At 47.3% G+C, this 23,615-nt stretch overlaps 1 protein-coding gene across 1 annotated transcript in view; it reads right to left on the bottom strand.

The window, feature by feature from the left end:
- Window positions 1-23,615, bottom strand: part of LOC125942124 (uncharacterized) — a 50,968-nt gene that overhangs the window by 11,970 nt on the left and 15,383 nt on the right. The window contains exons 3-5 of the mRNA XM_049660220.1: window positions 17,845-17,988; window positions 14,471-15,685; window positions 13,474-13,684 (exon numbers count right to left, since the gene is read on the bottom strand). Of these exons, the coding sequence (XP_049516177.1) occupies window positions 13,548-13,684; window positions 14,471-15,685; window positions 17,845-17,988 (1,496 nt within the window). The 3' untranslated portion in view covers window positions 13,474-13,547. The remainder of the gene's footprint in view (window positions 1-13,473; window positions 13,685-14,470; window positions 15,686-17,844; window positions 17,989-23,615) is intronic.

Raw genomic sequence — 23,615 nt, forward strand, 5'->3', positions numbered from 1 at the left:
GCATTATAACAGCTCCGTACATAGTTCGTCTCTAACTCGGTGAACATTTTTTGTTCACAGCTTCATCTTGACGGCCTTTTGGTTGTCTTGCGTGCTACTAGATGCTTAAAATCGCCTTATTTTGACGAAAGTGGTCAGAAAGTGTCCCTTCCAGTTAGATAGCCAAATCTTACAAATCTCAAATCGATCTGAAGTCTTCAAAGAAGACCCCGTCTTCAAAATGTGTTTCCTGGGAAGCCCATTTCGGCGCTGCTCTGCGATGACATGGAACTTCGGCTAAAGACAGCTCTGCTGTGCATTTTTTTAAGAAATACAAGTGATTGTCTTCTGTTCGAGAAGACAAATCAGCGTGCCGGCGCACGCTAACTTCTAATACGTCAAGCAATGTGCCGCGTTTCGAGTTCTGGAGAAGTTCTGTATTCATTTTTCAGGTTCCTACGCTACGGTTACCTAGTTGAAGCTCGACTGCAATTCAAATGGCTGACTATAGATACTGTTCAAGATGGCATTGGTGATACATTATTGTAATGTACAGTGCTATACATTCTGTGATGAGTTACCAACTGTACTGCACTAAGGTTTGCCCTAGAAACACCATTGAATGAACAATTGGCATGCTCTTTTATGTAATTTAAAAATGCATTCCCGATGTAATAGAGGATAAAGTGGAATTTCATTTCCCGTGTCACTCACTTATTTTTTAGTCAACTAAGGCGACGCAGTGCCATGCGCGCCAACGTACGTTGACCTCTGGTTAAAATTCTAATTTAAATAAAACATTAAGTGACCTGAGAGGCTGGTGTTCTGTTCGTTTTGCGAAATGGTGAAACGCTACAGGCTTATACGTCATCAGCTTAGAGAATTCAACATACTACTTGCTGACGGCCATTACAATAGGTTCATTTCTCTGTTAATGTAGCTTTCGGTGGCAACTGGATACACATAAGAAATTTTGACAGGACACTGCGTCCTGTTCTTCCTGTCTTCCCAAGCTTAACGTGCTGCGGGCCGAGAGCACAGTAATGAACGTTCTCCTTTGTTACTAGCGCAAGAGCGTCCAGTGTCACTGATTTCTCAGCGGTGAGCACTTACAGCCACTTGATGTCTGAATGCATCAAATTAGGCAAATCTGCAGACGTCGCTATACAAGATAAGAAACAACTGTGCTTCACTTAGGAGGACCGAGATCCATCGATAAGATTGAAAATTTACTTAGATCGCAGCAAATAACTGGTGATAAAGAGCAACTTTTCCACTTGCTAGCAGGCACTTGTTTGCCACTTTGCCACTCGCACAGATTCAGCGACACCCACAAATAACTATTTTGCAAGGAATTACGGGCACGCGGCGCGCTTTCATTTGATTCGCCGGGACATGCTGTGCCCTGCTTGCTGGGTAGTAGTCACTGCGACAGAACGTGTCGGCATAGTTCACCGGGCATCTGGTACTTATTTTGTTCCACCGGGTGGTTCAGGCATTAAAGGGGCCCTGAACCACCCCTCGGGCTTGGTGAAATAACACAGTCCGCGGGTAGCATACGCTGTTGTGAACATCTCAGCGAAGTTCTGATGTCGTACGTGGTCCGTGGAGCTCGCGAGCGGAGCTCGAAGTCACCTTTCTCTCAAACGCTCTCGTTTCAAAAACCCCATGATCCTCGCTCATTTCTATGTGCTTTATTTTGTAATAAAGCACACTCCAATACGCCGCTGCTATTGGTCGCGGCGGTCGGCTACACCGCAGCCGCGGCGGAGAGCCGCCACGAGTCCACTGGCTAAGCGCAATGCGGTTTGCTGAAGACAACCGCATTTGGCTTACGTTTAGCGCTTCGTACGCACCAAAATCGAAAGTCCAAAATGAAATTGAACTGCGCGCCACAGTGACGTCTCGGAGGCGGAGCCTTGTGGCGCCGCCCCACTCCGCCGTAGCCTTCGCAGTGCAAGGCATTGAAGGAGGTAGGGGAACACAATGAAGGCCGTGTTTGATTGCCGATAACTCCGCTTCTGCTGAACGCATTGAAGTACTTTTTGTGACAAAGTGATTCTGAAATAGGCTATTTTCACTTCAAATGTCTTTCTCCACTTCAATAAAACGTGGTTCAGGGCCCCTCTAAGATAAAACGCATTGCGTCGGCAGTAATTTTATTAGAATTCAAAATTGTAAAGTGAGTAAGCATGTCACAGGTGTTGAGCAACAGTATAACTTGTATTCCTCCTCATCTGTTTCAGACGACAGGATACGCAAGTGCCGCCAACCATTCAGTAAAAGGGCGGCTTTTTCAAAGCATTGCGCAATGCGGTCGCAATGCTGTCGCATTCGTGCGAACTGTTTTCACTGCTGCGAGTATGCTGCGTCGCCAAACGTCACTTGGCCATTAAGGTCATGTTTACTTCATCGTTTTCCGTCCAGCTTGCAACTCATACACGTAGATGAACGCATCGTTTGTGAAAAGCAGCGCCGGTAAGTATGCAGTACTCGACAGAAAAGCGACAGTACAACGTTTCACGGGATCGGGTCTATCGGAAGCCGGGGCCCGGTCGGGCCCGAGGGCCGGCTTGAGGCAGAGTAAACAAGTTTTGACGCAAGCCCGACAAGGGCTTGGGTTCGGGACCTTCGAGCTCGGGTCCGGCTCAGGCCTCAGTCGGGCCCGTAATAGTCTCCGGTATGCTAATTGTAACTATGCTATTCTTTCTGGCACTACGCGTGTTCGCTAGGAATGTGTGCGAACAAAGCAGTGTCCAACTTGATGTAGAAAAAAATATTGCGTACTTGATAGAAAAGTAACAAGAGCTTAAACTTCTTTCTATTCTGAAATCATCGTCATCATCATCAGCCTATATTTATGTCCACCGCAGGACGAAGACCTCTCCCTGCGATCTCAAATTACCCCTGTCTTGCGCTACCTGATTCTAACTTGGGCCTGAAAATTTCCTAACTTAATTACGCCACCTAGTCTTCTGCCGTCCTCGACTGCGCTTCCCTTTTCTTGGCACCAATTCTGCAACTCTAATGGTCCACTGGTTATCTACCCTACGCATTACATGGCCTGCCCAGCTCCATTTCTTTCTCTTAATCTCAGCTAGAATATCGGTTATCCCTGTTTGCTCTCTGATCCACACGACTCTCTTCCCGTCTCTTAACGTTAGGCCTAACATTTTTCGTGTTCATCGCTCTTTGTGTGGTCCTTAACTTGTTCTCTAGCTTCTTTGTTGACCTCCAAGTTTCTGCCCCATATGTTACCACCAGTAAAATGCAATGGTTGTGCACTTTTATTTTCAACGACAGTGGCAACCTCCCAATCAGGATGTGGCAATGCCTGCCATATGTACTCCAACCCAATTTTATTCTTCTGTAAATTTCCTTCTCTTGATCAGGGTCCCCTCGTGAGTAAATGACCTAGATAAACGTACTCCTTTACAGACTGTAGAGGCTGCTTGGCGATCCTCAATTCTTGTTTCCTTGCCAGGCTATTGAACATTATCTTTGTCTTCTGAATATTAACCTTCAACCCCACTCTTACACTTTCTGGGTTAAGGTCCTCAATCATTTGTTGTAATTCATCCATATTATTGCTGAACAGGACAATGTCATCTGGAAACCGTAGGTTGCTGAGATATTCGCTGTTCATCCTCACTCCTAAGCCTTCGCAGTCTAATAGCTTGAATACTTCTTCTAAGCGTGCAGTGAATAGCATTGGAGAGAGTGTGCCTCCTTGCCTGACCTCTATCGTCATAGGTATCTTTCTACTTCTCTTGTGGAGAACCAAGGTTGCTGTGCAATCCTTGTAGATATTTGCCAAGATATTCACGTATGCCTCCTGTACTCCTTGATTACGCAATGCCTCTATCACTGCTGGTATCTCTACTGAATCAAATGCCTTTTCATAACCTATGAAAGCCATACAGAGAGGTTTATTGTACTCCGCAGATTGCTCGATTACCTGATGACATGGATGTGATTCATTGCAGAATATCCCTTCCTGAAGCCAGCCTGTTCTCTTGGTTGATTCAAGTCAAGTGTTGCCCTGATTGTACTGGGAATTATCTTGGTGAATATTTTATATACAGTATTTAAAACTAGCTAATGGGTCTATAACTTTTGTTTTATAACGTCTCCCTTCTTATGGATTAGTAAATGTTGGCATTCTTCCAGTTATCTGATACACTTGAAGTCGTGAGGCATTGCGTATAAAGGGCCGCAAGACAAGCTTTTCTAGCATGATGTCTCCTCCATCTTTGATTAAATCGACTGTTATTCCATCTCCTGCTGCTTTCCCCTGGGCACTGCCCTTCTAACTTCATCGGTTGTTATAGAATGAGCCACTGTATCCTGTTCATCACTACTTCTAATGAAAGTAGCTTGGCTGCTCTGGGAACTGCACAGGTCAGTATAGAATTCTTCTGCTGATTTTACTATTTCATAGAAATTGCTGGTGATATTACCCTGCTTATCTTTCAGTGCATACATCTTGCCTTGCCCTATGCCAGGTTTTCTTCTTATTGATTTCATGCTGCGTCCGTGTTTTACTGCTTCCTGAATCTTTTCCACATTATAATTTTGAATATTCCTTACTTTCTTCTTTATGATCAGTTTTGACAGTTGAGCGAATTCTATCTGATCTTTTCACTTTGCCAGTTTCATATTTTCTTGTTTCTTTATTTTGTCCTTTATTACTTGGAAGAGCTTACCTACTGGTTGCCTTGGTGCCTTACCTACCATTTCACTTGCAGCTTCTGAGATCAGCCTAGTCACGATTTCATTCATTACCTCTATGTTGTCTTTATCTTCCTGTTCTAGAGATGAATATTTATTTGCAAGCACCAATCTGAATTGGTCTGCTTTTACCCTTACTGCGTCTGGGTTGGCGTGTTTCTTTTTGACAAATTTTACTCTTTCTCTCTTCAAATTGAGAGAAATCCTAGACCTCACTAGCCTATGGTCACTGCACTTCACCTTACTTTATTCTGAAATATTCTGAAATGTTGTTACGGGGTGTGTAGAAGGCGTTTATCTTAAGGGAGCCGTACGGCAAGTGGGTGCCAATACTGCATGTCGTCCTTCTTTTTCTCACTGCTCGCCTAATGTTGTTGCTGTTGATGCTGCTGCTCCACTACATTTGACGCACTGTAACATGGCTCCTCTCGCAGATGAAGCCCTCCGGGCGAGAAGTTAGTGGGGCTTTCGTTGAGTGAACGGCTTCACGCGGGCTACATGCGTGATGTTGGTCTTGGATGGACATCTTCCACGGGAAGTGAAGCGCCCAATTCCATAATTCACCTTGCTGAGACGCTCAAGCACAATAAATGGTCCAACATTGTCAGCGAGCAGTTTTTGACATAGACCGCGTTTACGCATGGGAGTCCATAGCCACACTAGGTCACCCGGATCGTAAGTGACTTGCCAGTGCCGACTATCGTATCGGGATTTGTAATGCTTTTGTGAAGCTAGAGTACGTAATCGAGCGAAGCGCCGAGCCTCCTCCGCTCGGCAGAGAGTTTCCGCGATACAAGCGTCCTCGTGACTACCAAAAGGAAAGATAGTGTCAAATGTGTACCTCGGCGGACAAGCGTAAAGAAGGAAAAACGGACTGTATCCAGTGGTCTCATGTTGCGCGGTGTTGTATGCGTAAGTGACGAACGGCAATACTTCGTCCCAGTTCTTGTGATCCGAGCTTACGTGCATGGATATCATGTTCCCAAGTGTTCTGTTCGTGCGTTCTGTCAGACCATTGGTCTGCGAGTGATAAGGCGTTGAATGTCGCAGGTTGGAGGCGCACAAAAGTAGAAGTTGTTCAAGAACATCAGCTGTGAACTGACGGCCACGGTCGCAAATGATCACTGATGACGAAGTATATTGCAATGCAGCATAAACTGTGAAATCGCGAGTGCAGTTGCAGAGGGTGCTACCGTCTTGTAGAAACGAGTCAGGTAGTCGGCACATATTATAATCCAGCGGTTGCCTTTGAAAGAACGTGGGAGCGGTCCTATGAGGTCGGTGCCTACTTGCTCAAAGGGGGAACTGGGCGGCACCACAGGCTGTAAGAAGCCGGCTGGAGCTGCAGTAGGTCTCTTGTGACTTTGACACTCGGCGCAAGTGGCTACGTATGTCTACGTTGTCTTCCGCATTTGAGGCCAGTAAAATATTTTTTTGGCACGATGGAGTGTCCGCGTGGATCCTAAATGACCTTAAATTGGATCATCGTGCACGACGCGCAAACAGAAGAGCGGAGGGCTTGTGGCACCACCAGAAGAAACCGTGCCCCTGTGGCCAAGAAATTCTTCTTCTACAGCAGTCCCTCCCGAACACGAAAACTACATGATGTCGACTCTTTCGAGGCAGAGAAAAGTGGCTCTAACCTCAGATCATCACGTTGCTTTCTTGCGAAGGTTGTGGCATCTGGGAAATCATGGTGTACGGATGCGATGAGGTGGTCGAAAGTGTCAGCGTCGCATTCCGTTGTACTAAGAGGCATCCGGGAAAGGCAATCGGCATCAGCATGTCGTCGGCCGCTCTTGTAGGATACAGTGAAGCTGTACTCTTGCAGACGCAGGGCCCACCTTGCAAGGCGTCCAGATGGATCGCGAAGATTCCCGAGCCAGCACAAAGAATAATGATCGGTGTCGATCGTAAAGTGACGCCCATACAGGTACGACCGAAATCGCTGCACCGCAAAAATAACAGCAAGAAATTCCTGCTCAGTCACCATGTAGTTACGCTCGGGTTTGCTTAATGACCGACTTGAGTAAGCGATGACGTGTTCTTTGTCATCCGAGCGCTGAATCAGAACAGCACCAAGACTTACACCACTCGCATCTGTGTGGACTTCTGTTGCCGCGGAAGGATTGAAGTGTTGGAGGATCTGTCGCGACGTTAGCAGAAACTTCAGCTGTCGAAAGGAAGCAGAAAAATCAGGCGTCCAATCGAAAGCGGCGTTCTTATGCAGGAGGCTTGTCAAGGAATAAGCGGCGTCAGCAAATCGAGGAATTAACCGCCGGAAATAGGAGCAGAGCCCAAGAAAGCTGCGAAGTTGTTTTACAGACTCAGGTGGTTCAAATGCTTCAACAGCCTCTGTCTTCGCAGGGTCAAGCCTGACGCCGTCTTTGTCCACAAGATGCCCCAACACCAAGGCTTGGCGCTCACCAAAATGGCACTCTTTAGAGCAGAGCACAACACAAAGCCTTCTGTATGCAGCTGAGTACAATACCGAGACGCGTGTTTTGCTCTTGCAATGTGCGCCGAAATCGCTGCAGATAATAACATCGTCGAGGTAGCACATGCATATCTCCCACTTTAGACCTCCCAGAATAGTATCAATGAATCGTTCGTAGCTGGCGGGTGCGTTGCACAAGCCCAATGGCATGACAATTCAAAAAGTCCATCGGGTGTTATCGGCGCCGTTTTTTTCCTTATGCTCGGCATGCATCGGGATTTGCCAGTAGCCGGATCTCAAGTCTACCGAAGAAAAGTAAGAATCTGAATGAAGGCAGTCTAAGGTATCATCTATACGCGGAAGTGGGTAGACATCTTTCTTGGTAACGTTGTTTAGCCGCCGATAATCAACACAGAATCGCCAGCTGCCACCTTTCTTTTAGATGCGAAGCATCTTATTCTCGGGGCTGTGTCACTCCCTCCCTCCCTACCTCCCTCCATCCATCCAACCACCGTGCATCCACACCCCTACTGCGCATGCGCATCCTCCTCCCCCTCCTCTTCTCTCCTTGTCTCATCTCCTCTCCTCTCGGCATTCATGCGCATCCTCCTCCCCCTCCTCTCCTCTCCTTTCTCATCTCCTCTCCTCTCGGCATTCCTCCTCGCCTCTCCGACGCTCCTCTCCTCTTCGGATTGCGCAACGAATGGCAACACTTGCGGCTACGCGCGCGATAATGCGAAGCAGCTTAGGTTAGAGACGCGACGGTAGGCGCCCCAGAGGCACCGGCAACAGTCACCAACGCCGCGCGCGTTCGGTGCGAACGCGGGCTAAACGCCGACTGCGTCGACAACAGTTCTGCGCGTTGCTGGTGCTGCTGCATGTCCAAGTTTATACAGCTCATAAAACTACCTTGAGTCGACCCCATGGCTGCTTCGCATACTACTCAGGGTTCCCCTACAGGAAGATGGTGTAATTTTTCATTCTGGCGCGTACTGAATGCATGTGTCATGCTTAGAATGCACATGTATGTGATGGCCTTCGCGTTTGTACTGCTGGTACTGACTGCACAAGCGAAATACGGCCCAACACACACGAAATCGCCGGTTTCATTGCTTCCGACCCTCGCGTAAACACAACACATTTCCGTCTGTTGCCGTTGACGATCGCACGCACTGAAGATGTCAGGCAGGGTACAGCGAATTGCTGCGTTCGACGACTATCTCTGCGAGTGCTCGATAACTCTTGCAATGATCCCAAAAACCACAAAAAACAAACTGCCACAGCAACCTAGGCGCCTAGGCATCGCGCTTCGCTTCGCTTCGAACCAGCGCCATGTTTGTGTGGTCGCCGCATACATGCTGCATACTGGCAATAGTTCACGACCGCCTCTCGTGACGTCAGAGCGGTCATTTTAAGTGGACCGCGCGAGTGCGGTGCGGCTTGCGGCGATGGGTGGCTCGAGCGTGTACAGGCCATTAGAGGCGCGACGGTAGGCGCCCGAGAGGCACCGGCAACAGTCACCAACGCCGCGCGCGTTCGGTGCGACGCGGGCAAAACGCCGACGGCGTCGACAACAGTTCTGCGCGTTGCTGGTGCTGCTGCATGTCCAAATTTATACCGCTGATAAAACTACCTTGAGTCGACCCCATGGCTGCTTGGCATACTACTCAGGGTTCCCCTACGGGAAGATGGTGTAATTTTTTAACAAGAATGACAGGTGCAGCCCAGGGACTCGCGGACTCCTTGTGCAGCATTTCCTGAACTTGCTAACCAATTATTTTGCGCTCAGTCGCAGGGATACTCTGTACAGCTTCTGTCGTATAGGGTGCGCTGATCCGGTATTTATACGATGGTGTATTCGAGACGTCGGAATTGGGGACGTCGTGTCAGTCTGGCAAAAGTCAACCACTTGCGAGTGCTTGGATAGAGCATCCATTAACGTGTAGCGCTCACTCGTGCTGAGCGACTTTCTCAACATCTGAAGTAGCTTCGAGTCCGATGGGCAGGGATGGAGGGACTCATATGCAGCTCCGAGTACAGCCAGTAACGCCGGTGTCTCTTCTTTGAAGAGAGCGAGCTTCGTGCCAGAAGTATGGGCTGGGCCGCGTAGTTCATTGCCCATAATCCAGAGTGTCCTTCAACTACCGACACTAAACAATGCGGAACGAAAACGTTCTTCTTTACACAGGCCGAAGGAAGAGGTTCCGTTGCGGCATCAAATGTGGCGGGGTTGGTACCAGAGCAAATGACGGGAACGCATACAGCGCATAGTGGAGGAATGACGATGGCCTCCGAAACACAAAAGGCACCTTCTTCACACGGCGAGTTCACGACGAGTCCTGTCATAACCTCGTGTTTAAGACTTAGAGATTGACTCCAACCAAAAGGGAAATTTACTAGCCCGACGTTTCGGAACCAATTCGGCTCCTTCTTCAGGGGGTATTTTTCGGAGGTGGCGGTGTGCCGCTTTTAAAAGGTCCGTCGTAACAAAGAGGAAGGGGGAGAGAGCGTCAATCTCTAAGTCTTAATCAATTTTCCCAACCAGACAGGCAATTCTGTCGAAATGTTCAGCTTCATAACCTCGTGTTGTACCGAAAGCTCCCCCTTCGACAGTCAACGGTTGCACCACACTCCTGCAAGAAATCGATGTCTAAAATAACATCATGCGTGGATCGTGGAATAACGGCCAATTCAGTGGTAAATACTTTGCCCCACAAACACGCATCCGCAGTACAAACACCGATAGGGCTCCATTAACACTACGAAACGTGCAAATATTCTTACAAGAAAACATCACTTATTGTCCCAGTAGGGCTTTAAAATTTAAGCTCACCACGGAAATCGTTGCCCCAGTATCCACAAGAGCCAATGTAGGTATATCGTCAACAGACACGTGAACTTTGTTTTTCAGCATGAAAACTGGCGGAGGAATGTCGGCTGGCAGCGAACGCTATCCAGCGACCTCACCCCCATCGGCCGAACTACCTAGTTTTCCGGTGGTGGGGATAGCAGGCGACGCCGCCGCGATGGAGACCACCGAGTACGTGGAGCAGGCGGTGGCGTTAAGCTGCGATCGGAGGCTGGTGATGGGTTCGGGAAGCTACCTTGACGAAGTCCACGATTATTTGGCGGGCGTAGAGACCATGACAGTGGAAAAGTGTCGATAATTTGACTGGTACGTCGCTTGTGAAGGTTCTTCTTGGAAAAGTCGACGGCGGTCGCAAAACCTGGCGATGTGGCCGGGGACACCGCAACTATTGCACACACAAGGAGGCCTAAATTCACGGTGCTGCTCGAAGCCTTCATTTCCGCCAGCGCGCATGGGGTATCTGTTATGATCGTCGTATTATCTGTACCCTGATAAGTGGTACGGTACCGCTGCGCCGGATAAGAAGTGCGGCGCTGCTGCTCGTTGTTGAAGCGAGGCCTTTTCGTGGGTTCAGGCGGAAGCAAAGCTCTGTAATCGTCCACGTTCGCTGCATTAATAGAGGGTTGCCACGACGCAGGTGGTGGTACGGGCTCATTGCCTCGAGAGTCGTCGCTACCACAACGGCCGATTTTGTGGCACCGGAGGAGCTCTTCCCGGACTATCTGTCGTATCGCCGACGACAGATCGGATGGTGTGCTCACGTCAAGGGAGGCCAATGTCGGCACATTCGCCAAACGGCCAAATTTTGGTGCCACTCGACGCATCTTCAGTGCTTCAAACGTATGGCAATGTTGTATTATGTCGGCCACAGATGTCAGGTGTTCTTTGGCTCTCAAGAACTGATATACATCTTCAGCTATGCCTTTAAGAAGATGACCCACCTTATCTTCATCGGACACACTAGAATACACTAGTTTACATAGCTTGAGGACCTCTTCTATGTACATGGTACATGTCTCGCCAGAGAGTTGGGCCTTTTGGGACAGGGTCTGTTCAGCTCGTTTCTTTCTCGTTGCGGAGTCCCCAAAGCACTTTTTCAGTTCTTGGACAAACGTATCCCAGGTCGTAAGCCTGTTCTCATAGTTGTCGTACGAGAACACAACATTTGACAGCTGAGCGGCGGAGTCCCAGCCGTTATTGTTTGCTCACCCGACCGTACAGCTTCAACCACTCGTCCTCCAACTCCCCGCCAGTCCCAGCAAAGCTTGGTGGCTTCTTGTACAGTTGCGAAGAGCCCGTCGGCCTCGGACCTTCAGTTTCTCGAGACATGCCTGCTGTTGAGGATGGTGGAAGTCCCGCCAGTCGACGACTGCGACGAGGTTCAGGTTGTAGTGATTCTATCGTTGGATGCTTAGATACCCAGCACCTCCACCACTCTGTTACGGGGTGTGTAGAAGGCGTTTATTTTAAGGGAGCCGTAGGGCAAGTGGGTGCCAATAATGCACGTCGTCCTTCTCTTTCTCGCTGCTCGCCTAATGTTGTTGCTGTTGATGCTCCTGCTCCACTACCTTTGACGCACTGTAACAACATGGCTATTTAAATTGCTTATTGAAAAATTGACGCAAGCACCCATTTCATGGGCGCTTTGGCGAAGGCGTCGACAGTTTGCCACCCGAAAAACGTGAAGTTTTCCCCTCCTTCCTCATCCTGAACACTGTCCTTTCGCTGAAACCGAGTCTCTCGGCGACAAACTTGCTCGTGTCCTCCACGCTGCCTTCAGGCTCCCTGTTACGCATGTACGTGTAGCAGTGGAAGATCATGTTGAGTGAATATCTGTTCAGGATGTGACCGCTCTTGTTCTCTTGCCACGGCTCCTTGGTGTGGATGTCGAGGCGACACAAGGTTCGTTCGGCAACAAAGACTCACGTTCCGATGTCCCATCGCTAGGCTCCGTGGCGGAAAACTCGCACGGAATGCCATGCGCGAACTCATGAGATTGCATGTTTGAAAAAAAAAATCTTGAAAAGGAACGAAAAAAAAACTTATCACATTCTTGAAAATGAGTTTCTGAAAAAAAATCTTATGCTATTTAAAACCGAGAGAAAAGCATCTGTATATTTATATAAAACGGTTAATTAAGCATTTTGTGTACTATTACTGCCTCGTCTTCTCGCCGAAGGTTCGTAATGGTTTCGCTGAGCTCATTGTTTTTTTTCAGTACTTGTTAAACACCAGCTGATTCATTTTAAGCTCACAAAACGAGTAGTAAATGTGCCGTGTACATGTAAACCTGCGCAAAAGCCATGCAGCGCTGTTCTTTCTACTTTTGTCCCTTGCAACGAAGCTAAAAAAATTAATTTATTGGGTTTAACATCCCAAAACCACCTTGTGATTGTGAGGAGCGCCGTATTGGAGGGCTCCGGATTAATTTAGACCACCTCGCGATCTTTAACGTGCACTATAGGTATAACGCAAGCACATGGGCAATCTTTGTACTTCGCCTCCATCGAAAAGCGGCCGCCGCAGCCCGGATTCGAGCCCACGATCTCGTGCTAAGCTTGCAACGTTCGAAGCTATATCCTACATAAATTACTGTCTTTTTACATTAAAAGCAAACATTTCAATTTTATATTTGCAGAACGGTGCGCCTGAGAGCGCACGAGTGGATTAAACCAGCTACTGCACTTTGTAAACAGACGCCTGCGGCCGTCGATCTTGCACCGTACCAAACGTCGCGCACCGTTGTACAAGGCACTGGGTTCCTTTTCGCTCGCTATCCGGCATGTACTGTAGCATTTTCATCACGGCAGCTCTACCAAACGAGTCATCAAGATATAAAGTCTTATTTATAACGAGAAATACGCGTTGTAGAAGCACAATGTTTTGGCGGACTATTTCTTTAGCCGCGGAGGCAATCAGCAGCCATGCTTCGGTCATCTGGGCGGGACCTCTCCTGCCTTCGTAACTTGTACCTAACTATAGTTATATTTCATTTTCATTCGTAAACACTCAGTAACAAAAAATACCACTAAACTTTTCGTCTCTTCAAAATGTTAAATATACGTATTTGACCTACTTAGTGCACTCGGACTCAATTCACAAATATATATATATATATATATATATATATATATATTTTCGTAAGTGCTGTTTACTATTGACTGACCCCCTTTGTTAATATTGTGTCGGATGGTACGATTGGCAGGCGTCTACTCTTACGAGCAATTCTAGCGTAATACCTTTTTGTAAATACGGATCCTGCTTCTCAGTACTAGAAGCTACATTTTCATAATCAAGAGTAATTTATTATTCTCGTAAACATGACATTCATACTACATTCAGCCTATCTCAGTGCATAGCTGTGCTTGCTGCTATAAAAAGAAGCGACCCGATGTAGTGTGTGAGTAATGTGCTGCTCTGCAATTGCGCTCAGTGAAGCTGTTTCAGAAGTAGTTACCTGGCACAGTTGAGCCGTGTGCACAATATTTGGACCATGGAATGTTTCGGGTGACATCCGCTCGGTTCCATTTTTCAGGTGAGGCCGAGGCGCTTTTGTGCACGCCTCTCGAAGAAGGCAAAGATGAACAGCATGATGGCGAAGACGAGGTACAAAGCTGACATCATCCTGTACAGATTATCGTACGATCCCATGGTGTCCCGGAATAGACCTGCGTTTCGTAAGGTGGTATATGGAATAAAGGCTAACGCAAGAATGCAGCTTGCACAGATGAAAAATGAAAATGTTGTAAAGCACGACAAGACAATTTTGCTCTCAGATACCTTTTTTTAAACACAAGTCATTACAGATATGTTAATGATATTCCACGTGCGACTAATGTCCATTCTGCTTCTATACAGCACTGTCCGCACGATACGGTAAGAACCAGACTCCGTAACTTAAAAGCATTGTATTACCGGCTCCTCTGTCGAAAAAATATTAGAGGCGCCTAGTCATCGGATGCGTCAATGAAGTGCGCTTGTCGCTATTATTGTCTTGCTTTAGAAAATGACACGAACGGGGCATGTTACCTGTGTTATAAAATTTTACAGGAGTATTCATCGTGTGCGAAATTGTTCGACCTCAGTGCTACACTTGTGAATCCCTGAAGGTGCATGTTTGCGTGAATTTGCGCTCTAGGTTCTTGGTGTTTTGGTTATGTAGACCGTTCCCGCGCTGTCTGCTATGCAACTGCACTCATTTGATTGTTTTGTTCAATTATTCCTTCTATACTTCCCTTTTGTGAATATTCTGTGGCAGGAAACAACTCCCTACCCCATGAAGACTTCAGCATATCTTCGCATTTTGAATAAGAAACATGCCGGTGATTTCTTTAGCATAATCGCTTGAATATCATACCACTGCAGATTCCCTCGAACTCCGATACCACTGGCTTACTGTTACGCGGAAAGATCGACAAGTTGGTTCGCCTGAGCGCGTGGAGAAGCAAGCTCACCTATAAGTAGTGACCCTCCGAGAGTGAATGGTATCAAGGCGATGCCGGCGAGACCCCAGCAGAATGGGAGCATCTGAACTCCAAGATGATCACTCAAGATCACAGGCTTCAACACCACCACGCACGCAGACGAGAATCCCATTGTCAAAGACGTAACCAAGACGTGAGTGAAGCTGTGGACGTGCGGCATAACGGCCAGGGGGACTGCTGCGGCCGCCAGGCATAGCGCCAAGAGGACGCTACGACGAAGTCCCACGCTCTCCCAGAGAAGTGGCAATGATAGCCGTCCTACCAATTGGGCTGCAGCTATGTACGTAATGATAGGTTCAGCCTGACTCCTTTCAGTACCTTTGTCTATGGTATAGTCTAACACGGTCATTTCAAAAGTGTCTGCAGTGTACTCGTTAGTCGTGAACGTGGCCAGAAAGAGATAAAAAAGTGGATTCCTGAAGAGATTCCGAATATCGGTGGATACTATCTTCGAACACACACTTTTGCGAACGGTACGCTCTTTCTTTTCTACCACAACAGCATTGTTTTCTCGTGCGCAGCAGCTATTGAAGTCTTCATTTTGCCGGTGTTCACCGGAAGCAGAAAAACAAGCTAGATATTTTCTCTCGTCCTCAATGGCTCCTAATGTGATGGTAAGTGGGGCTTTCGGGATGGAGCCATTGTCCTCATCTTCAAAGCTTTGTTTAGAACAACCCACCGTAGCAGAAGAAACGAAGCATGCATGGTTCGTTGGCTTGGAGACACTTGCTTGCTTTGCTGTCGGAGCGTTGTGGGCATGACGTCCAGTGGAAGATTTGCAGGCACCCTCTTGCCAAGCTTCTCTTGAATTTACTGGTCTGGAAATGACTACTGGGGCTGCTTGCTTCCCAGGCGTAACTGCGGCGCTTTCCTTTTCTGTACCGTAACCTTGGCGAAAATTGTCTCTCAAGGCCCCACGACGTTTTTCTGAGCAGCAAAAGGTAACTGGTCGCGGATTGTTCATCAGCATGGCAAGAGGCAGAGTATGCAGTGTGACAGCTGACAGCAGGAGGAGTGTACCACTCAAGTTGTACTCTCGGATGAGTGCCGACAGGGCCAGAGGAAAAGCGAGTGGTGCCAACGTCATTCCGGTGTACTTGAAGCCACTTGCGGTACCCCTGTACTTTTTGAAGTATACCATAGCGTAGATGGACAATGTTAGCACCATCATTCCATACCCCGTACCTGAAAAGAGTAAAAGAAGTGAATCAGCTTTGCATGCTTGCAACTGGGAGAAGGGCTTCGGAAAAACATCCTTGTATCATTCATCCTCGAGTGCTCTAGAAAGACAGAGGAAACGGCAAAAAGAAGGGGGCTGAGTTGGTCAACACATACAAGTGTACTGTAGGGTTCCCTATATCGGCATCGTACACTGGCTAAAATAAATTGCAGTAAAACCGATCTTGTCTTCTATACCAGGGTAGCCGACACGTGTAAAGATAGGCGTCAGCAATTGCTGGCAAGTGTGCAAGTCAGCAGCTCATTCTTCTTGCGATCTCAGTACAGAAGTAAAAAAGCACTTAAGCACCCTCAATTTCTAGAGCATCCACACTGAAACAAAAAAAAACATTATACGGTTCACATAGCTGGCGACAGGCTGCTTATTTTTAATTGAAAGGAAAATAAAAGACAGATATGTCACCCTATAATTGTGACGGCTACTCAGTTTCGCATAGCAGAAACAAAAATTTTAAAAATATATATGTAATAAGAAAAAACGACCTAGGGCCAAACAGTCACAGCACGTAGAGCCCTATACACACAAGAACATATAGATACAAAAATCATGAGTCATTCCACTCTGTGAAGGTTGATGACCAGCGAAGCTGTTTGGCACACAACATGGAGGTGACACAGAATTTTGAACAAAGGTAGGAATACATTTATTGTCTTGATGGGTGGTCATCGTGACGGTAGGCACGCACACACACTCTCTATCACCTGTTATTGTATTATTTCCGTCATATTTGAGTATAGTCCGCACTCCCGGGAAGCAACGCGCCTACGATGAGTGACGGCAGGAACAGATGCAAGAATGCAACCGCCGCCCCGAGGAGCCGGAGGAAACTAGACACGCGTCACATTTTGACGGCACCGCCACTACGGGAGAGCGGAAGGAAAGGAAACTAGATACACAAGTGCTTGGAACGCCGACAAAGAGACGGTGGTGCGAACGTAGACATGGCCGACGCGGGTCATCCTTCTGGGCCAAGATCCGATCGTAGTATCTGCTCTTACCCTTGTGCCTGGGACCTCTTTGGGTCCTAGGTGTGACAAGGGTAGTTCAAGGGCACGTTACAGGTCCCGGAGCGCACCTGGAGTCCACAGCGCCATGTGTCATTGCGATTCGACCCTTTCTGCACTATCACCAGGATCGGCCCACATTTTTACTTGCGCACATCCAAAATCCACGGAACCCTAGCCATAAACAGCTTCGCTTTAAAAGCGAAGGCAAGTCGCGCCACACTGAGTTCGTACCCGAACGCGTTTGCAGAGCCACGAACACACACATAAGGCCGCGATGAAGTGTGCGATGAGCAGGTAAACAAATGAACAGATGAAGAATACACACCAATGAAATAATGCACGCACAGGGACAGTCAAAAGTGAGCTTGAGCACAGAATACAAAAGAGGTCGCCATTGCAGTATCGCCGCATTTAATCTAAACGTATGTCATTATCCGTAACGATTCGCTTTGGTTCGCTGAGCCCTTGACGACTTGTTTCCTGCCTGCCAGTGAGGAGTCTGACTAGCCGGTGCCGCACTTTGCCTCGGAGTTCTCTCGCACAGAGGAATTCTGAGCGAACTGCCCTTAGTGTGTGCGTGAAGACCGGTATCAAGAGTATGTAAATGTTCTCAAGCTTGTCTCGCAGTAGTTACTGCCTTGGTTTCTTTATGATATGAATAAAGTTTAAAACATGCCGCAGAACATCATTGCGGGGGGGGGGGGGGGGGAGCGTGCCGAAATATTCACACAGAGAGATTAGCAGCATAGCATTGCCAAGCAGGGTGGCGTGCCATCATGTTAGCTTATCGCAGCAGGCTTGAGAAGTGTATTGATGAAGCAACAGCACAAATCATAAAACAGGATGCGCGGCAAGAGCCACAGTACATAATAGCTATTCTTAACTGCTCGAAAGGCTGATTAGATTAACTTTTGACTTACCAGGTATGGTCTCGACATGAGCAGCTGCTTAACTTACAAAATAATTAATGTCAGCACAGCGTCAACCCAAGGAATAATGCACAATGACGCCGAGGTACTCTAAAACCATTGCTTCCGATAGCCACAGTACGTCGAATGTGAAATTGGACAACTATCTAGAAAGGGTGTTTGTCTCACCGCCAACGAGGCCCAGAGTAATTGTCATCCAAGCAGCGGTGGGTGCGAAGGCCGAGGCTACCATTGCCGTGAAGTTGAGTAGACTCGCTGAGACAGCAATTTGGTAGATTGACAGCTTCTTTTGGAGTAAAGTGACAAGCAGACCTGGGAATTGCGGCAAAAATTGATGGTGCTCTACAAAATCAGCTCATAATTTTGCGCATGATGCCCTACACAATGATCTGCATAGTCATTGTTATTAAATAAATTTATAGGATATGCGTCTTAATCTCTTCACTTGCATACAAGGCATCCATTCTTTCAGAATCGGCCTTGCAATGAGCAACACACTTAATTTCAAAGCGCCTGCACTCTGAATGTGCCAATTAAACGTCTCGCACAAGATTTCAGTTAATACTATCCGCTTGAGGAAATCACTTGGTCCATGGGCAGTAGCTGTTTTTTGGAATAGCGAGCTTGTGGATGGTAAAGCCTTAATGAAGACTACAACAATGCAAGTCCTGCAAGTATTAAAACCGTGCAGCCATTATGATGACGTACATCGGAAAATTTTGGACAAAAGGAAGGCATATATGCAAGCAACACGACGAAGCGATTCGTTGTGTTCCTGCAGTGTGTGTTGTTTGCACTGTACTTTATCTTGCAAATACAGCAGCTTCCACTTCTATGTATTTTGGGGGTAGTGCACGATGTCTTTACTTATGCGCTATACGTCATATTTGCCTCTAGAACAGTTCGTATGTGTGCATCACGTATGCTACTTGCACCTATGGTTGCTGTGGCGAGCCCTTCACGTGCACCATTAGTTAGTGAACGTCGGGTGCACATCTGGCAGCGTCTGCTTTAGTCGTTCCGGCTAGCATTCACTATGCCGCGTACTTAGTTGCAGGACCTGGGGTTTCATACATTCTGTACGCTTTTGCTGGGCTCGAGTGATGATATTTTCTTTCCTGCTCATGGTGTTCTATACAACACTCCTCAATTATAGGAGGGAGAAACAGCTGATCATCTTTCCATCTAGAATTCAATGACAATACCTAAAGCACTGGGCATACTTCAGTAGCTAATTCAAAGACTAGATTCAACATTGTATAACTCTGCTTCATGACCATTGTCATGGCAGCAGCGGCTTGTTTAGCTTGATGGTAGCACTAAACGATTCAGCAGCGCTGAAATGCAAGACACGAGAAGAGGCGAAATTTACGGACGTGCTCCTTGTGTTTCTCGTGTTACGTATTTTTCTTGTCCGATGCCCGTCTTCCGATGCCCGTCGTCCGATGCATCATTTATACTCTTTTACAGATATGTTAGACAGAGCCGGCAGTATATTATTGCGATAGCAATTATATGCACACTCTAGGCGAATTTCTGTCATCGCCGTCGTCGCCGCTGTCGTCATCGTCGTCGTCGCTGTGAGGTTCCGTATAAAGTCCAAAGGCGACAACACCGTCGCCGCGTGGCTTACGCTGTCTGTGCGACTGAAAGCGTGCGAGAGGAGACTACGAGCGCGGCTGAATCTCGTTCGCGCGAAAGGGAAGAAAGCGGGCAGGAAGTGCGCTGTCTTTCGCCGCACGAGGCACCTAACGTTGCGAAGCATCGGGTGGAGGGGAGGGAGGGGGGAGGCATTTTACTCCCGCTGCAACTGCGTAAGTGGCTGCTGCGCGCGGTCGCGCGGCCGTATCTTGAAAGCGATCTTCGTTGGGTTCAGAGTATAGGTGCGTCGGCGGATCGTAGGTTTGTGCATGCGGTACGTTCTCGGCGCTCAGTTTGCGTTGAAGCGAAGACAGCAGCACGAAAGTCACTCCGCTCGCGGCTGCGGCCATATTTCATCAAGGTAGCGTTTTGACAGTGAGTGTACGCGGTCATCGAGAGTGATGTGTTCATGTTTGCTGTGCGTGCTGACACTATGCTTGTTAATTTAGTTAGCATGCGAATGTTTACAAGTCGATACGGCCGATAAAAGTACTATTCTTACTTTTTATGGCTTTCTGCTAATTTGCTATTGCAATCGATGCTTCGCCTTTCCAGCGAAACTGCGACTTTTTTACAACGGAGCTGATAAGCTTTTTGCAAGTCCGTTTCGTACCAACAGAAAATGTTGGCCGATCCTGGCGGTAATGCAGGAAGGTTCCAAGCGCAATGGGACCTATCCCTGTGAACTAGCGCAGGTGTTTAAGTTAGGGGATGGTACGTCGAGTGTACGCCGCAAAACCTTCGCCTGGCAATGACGTCACCATGCGTCGTCTATCAACGATTCGCCCCAGCTGCGTCGACCACGCTAAGCCTCGCCACAGCTGCGTGAGCTGTGACGTCATCGCGCGCGCCGCATCGCTTTGCCTTAGCTTTTCCGAGCCATGACGTCACGGCGCCGTACGGAATATCCCGAGTATCGCACCGCCAAAGTGGCGGCGAAACGGGGGCGATTAGTATAGGATCTGGAGTTACGAGCCCGTGAAATCGCTTTTCAGCGTCCAGAAGCGTCTCAATACTTTAGCGACCGAGTGTTCATTGTTCCTTGGGCTCTCGATAATTCCGGGGTGATCTTGCGCAAAATGTGGCTGAGTCTCGAAGCATAACCTAGCAAAAACTTTCCAGAACCGAGATAAAGCTAGGTGGGGTTGCCAGCTTCGCTGTTTGCCAAGTCTTCGCACCTCTAGTGTGAAGCTGCCCCGAGTTTTTTTATTATTTTTAATCGAAACTACGTCCGAAATATCTCGTTGGTTATGACATGCTTTACATTAAGATACATCTGGCATAAGCGCACAAAACAGCTAAATATGCACTTCCTTCGCATTGTGGGGAAAGACGACGATGGCAGCTTCCCTGCTTGTTTTTCCCAACTGCTCGGGATCGAACGTCACTGCTGTTCGAGTCGTGTTGCGGGTCCAGTGTTGGGCGGTTTATTTTTCTTTTTGTTTTGTTTAGTACTTTCCTTTTAGTGTGGCGTTTATCTCACTGTAAGTTCCTAATGTCTCTTTCTTCTGCCGGCCAAAGGTCTTTCCTCTGGACGGCTTCCCTTCCCACTAATGATATTCCTATAGAAGCTTTCTTGCGCAATGGCAGTCACAGCGTTCCAGTGACCCTAGTGCCAACCAATGCGGAAAGCTACCCCTGCATTTCCAAAGCATAACCGATGTCCGACAGTTTGGCAGAGGGGGCATTCTATGCTGTTCGCCGGAACATACCTGTGTCTCCGACCTTCTGAAGTGTGAAATGTTCGCGAATCGCCCGGTGAGGCCTTTTATACCTGCTCATCTAGCTTGCGTTAAGGGGCTAGTTCGTGGAGTCGACGCCAGTCTGTGTGCTTCCGAGGTCCTGCAGATGTTCTCTACAGCAGGTACCGTCTACCGATGTTCACGCGTTTCTGATAATCAAAGAGTCCCCACAGAGTCGGTCATTGTCACCTTTGCAGGCACAACTAGGCCGTCAGAGATCAAGGCGTGGCCCTTATTATACAGGGTGGAAGCACTTTCTCCCCGCCCAGTGCAATGCGTTCAGTGTTGGCGATATGGCCACAGTATTAAGGGATGTAGATCTGATGTTCGGTGCCGCATTTGCGGAGAAGGCCACGATGGAAAAACGTGTTCCTCTCAGAGCTAGCGATGTTGTTTGTGTGAAGGTTCCCACACTGCCGACTGTACAAAATGCCCTGCGAGAGACCAAGAGCTTGAAATTCTACAAATTATAGAACGGAAGCCGTGTTCGCGTCGTGAAGCTCCGGTAATTACATTAGTTATATCATGTGGTTATGCTGAAGCTGCTGCTAGTCACTCATAAGCTATGGATGCATCTCTTGGTGATGTTGTAGCTGCTGCTGTAGAGAAAGCTATGGCAAAAGCCCTTGACAGTTTATTTGCGAACCTTTCAGAGACCATCAGGCAAGTTTTCACTTCTCAGTTGTCGCAACTTTTGCACGTTACTGCACGACCAAGTGTTACTTCTGCGATCACAGTTTCTGATGAGCATAGAGACAAATACCTATCGACAGAGGCCTCGCCTTGCAGTACTGATGACACCGCAGCTCCCACAACTCATGCCGAACACGAGGGCTTTACCAGTCACGAGTCCAGTTCAGATATCATTGAGAACATGGATTTGGATGCTCGAACGTGTAAACGTCGTGCTTCTCCACACTCCCCGAGAGCTACTACCCTCCATAAACTAAAAGCTAAAAATAGTGAAAATGACAACTTATCAAAGGATGATTTCCTAAAGGATAGCATTCTACAGACGGCAGTTAATACTGCCGGAATATCGTCAACATAGGAAGCTTGAAAGTGCTGCAGTGGAACTGTCGTTCCATTTTTGCTGCAGCCGCTGATCTGTTATATCCCTGCGAAGAACTTTCTCCTAATTTGATTATTTTTCAAGAAACTTGGTTATCCGCAGAAAAGAGTTTTCATTTAAAGAATAATCGCAGTTTTCGTCTAGATCGCTCTTCTCGTAGAGGGGGATTAGCATTTTTCATCTCAACAAAAATTTGTCATTGAGCTAAGATTAGTCATCAGTCATTATCTGCTGAAAGTGAGATTCTAGCATTGGACGTAATGCTACCCGGATGCGCCCTATTTTCGATAGTCGATGTTTATTTCCCTACAGGAGATCTCAATACAGGTTCTCTTGATGCCACGGTTACAGCATGCAGGAAGGATAATTCTCACCACGTATCATGGGGTTATCTGTCACACTCTTCTGATAAAAAATTGTTAGATTGGACTTCGTCAAATAATCCTAATTGTGTAAATTCGAGAACCCCAAATTATTTATCCGACAAATCGCGTTCGGTTTTAGACCTAAGTTTTTCCAGTTTGGGTTGTGTCATTTTGTCCTGGTCTGCTATCACCTCGGCCACAAATAGCGACCATCTCCCAATAATTTTTCAAATCACGCGCCCAATTAATTTGGTCGAAAAGCATGTCCGCACCTATGTTAAATATAGTAAATTTCAAGATTCACTGCGATCAGTTTTAAATTAACAGGTTGACCTAACATTCGAAGGCAGTTAATTTGTGTCAAGTGATAAGTGACAGTTTTTAAAAAATCCAGGTTCAGTATGCAGCCAACTAAAGGTGGTACTTATTCACCATGGTGGAATCCGGACTGTGAACGGGAATACAGAAGAAAAGCAGCCTGGAGAAAGTTACTGTATAATGAATGTTCCCGTAATTGGAATGACTATAAATTTGTTGCAGGCAAACAGTTGGCAAATCTAAAGAAAATTATAACAAAACATTACAGTTACTCATCGCAGTCCAGTAATAAAAAAGCCATATTTAGGTTTCTACGGTCTAAAAACGTTGTTTCAGCACCAGTAAATGTAGAATCTGTTAGCTTAACTTCCACTGAATTGCTACAGTCAGTGGAGGAGCTTGCAAAAGGTTTAGAGCGTCGATTCACATCACTTCGCCCCTATCATATACTGGCGCCTGAACCAGCCAATGATTCCATAGCACCCACATTAGAAGAATTAATGAGAGTGGTAAAGATGCGGACGCTGCCAGCTTCGGCCCCAGGTCCTGATGGAATAACTACAGCAATGATAAAATAGCATTCGAAGTGTCTCCCCAGGGTTTGCCTAATTTTAGAAATTTTTCGATTAAAAATGCCTGGATTAATCCAGGTTGGAAAGATGCCAAAGTAATTCCGCTACTCAAAAAGCCGGGCGATGCCTATACAATAGACAACATTATACCTATTTCTCTGATCTCAAATCTCGTAAAGTTAATTGAGAGAGTTCTGTATGGTCACATCGAGGGGGGAGGTGGATATGC

Source organism: Dermacentor silvarum, chromosome 1, assembly GCF_013339745.2.
Source record: "Dermacentor silvarum isolate Dsil-2018 chromosome 1, BIME_Dsil_1.4, whole genome shotgun sequence".
Lineage (NCBI taxonomy): Eukaryota > Metazoa > Arthropoda > Arachnida > Ixodida > Ixodidae > Dermacentor > Dermacentor silvarum.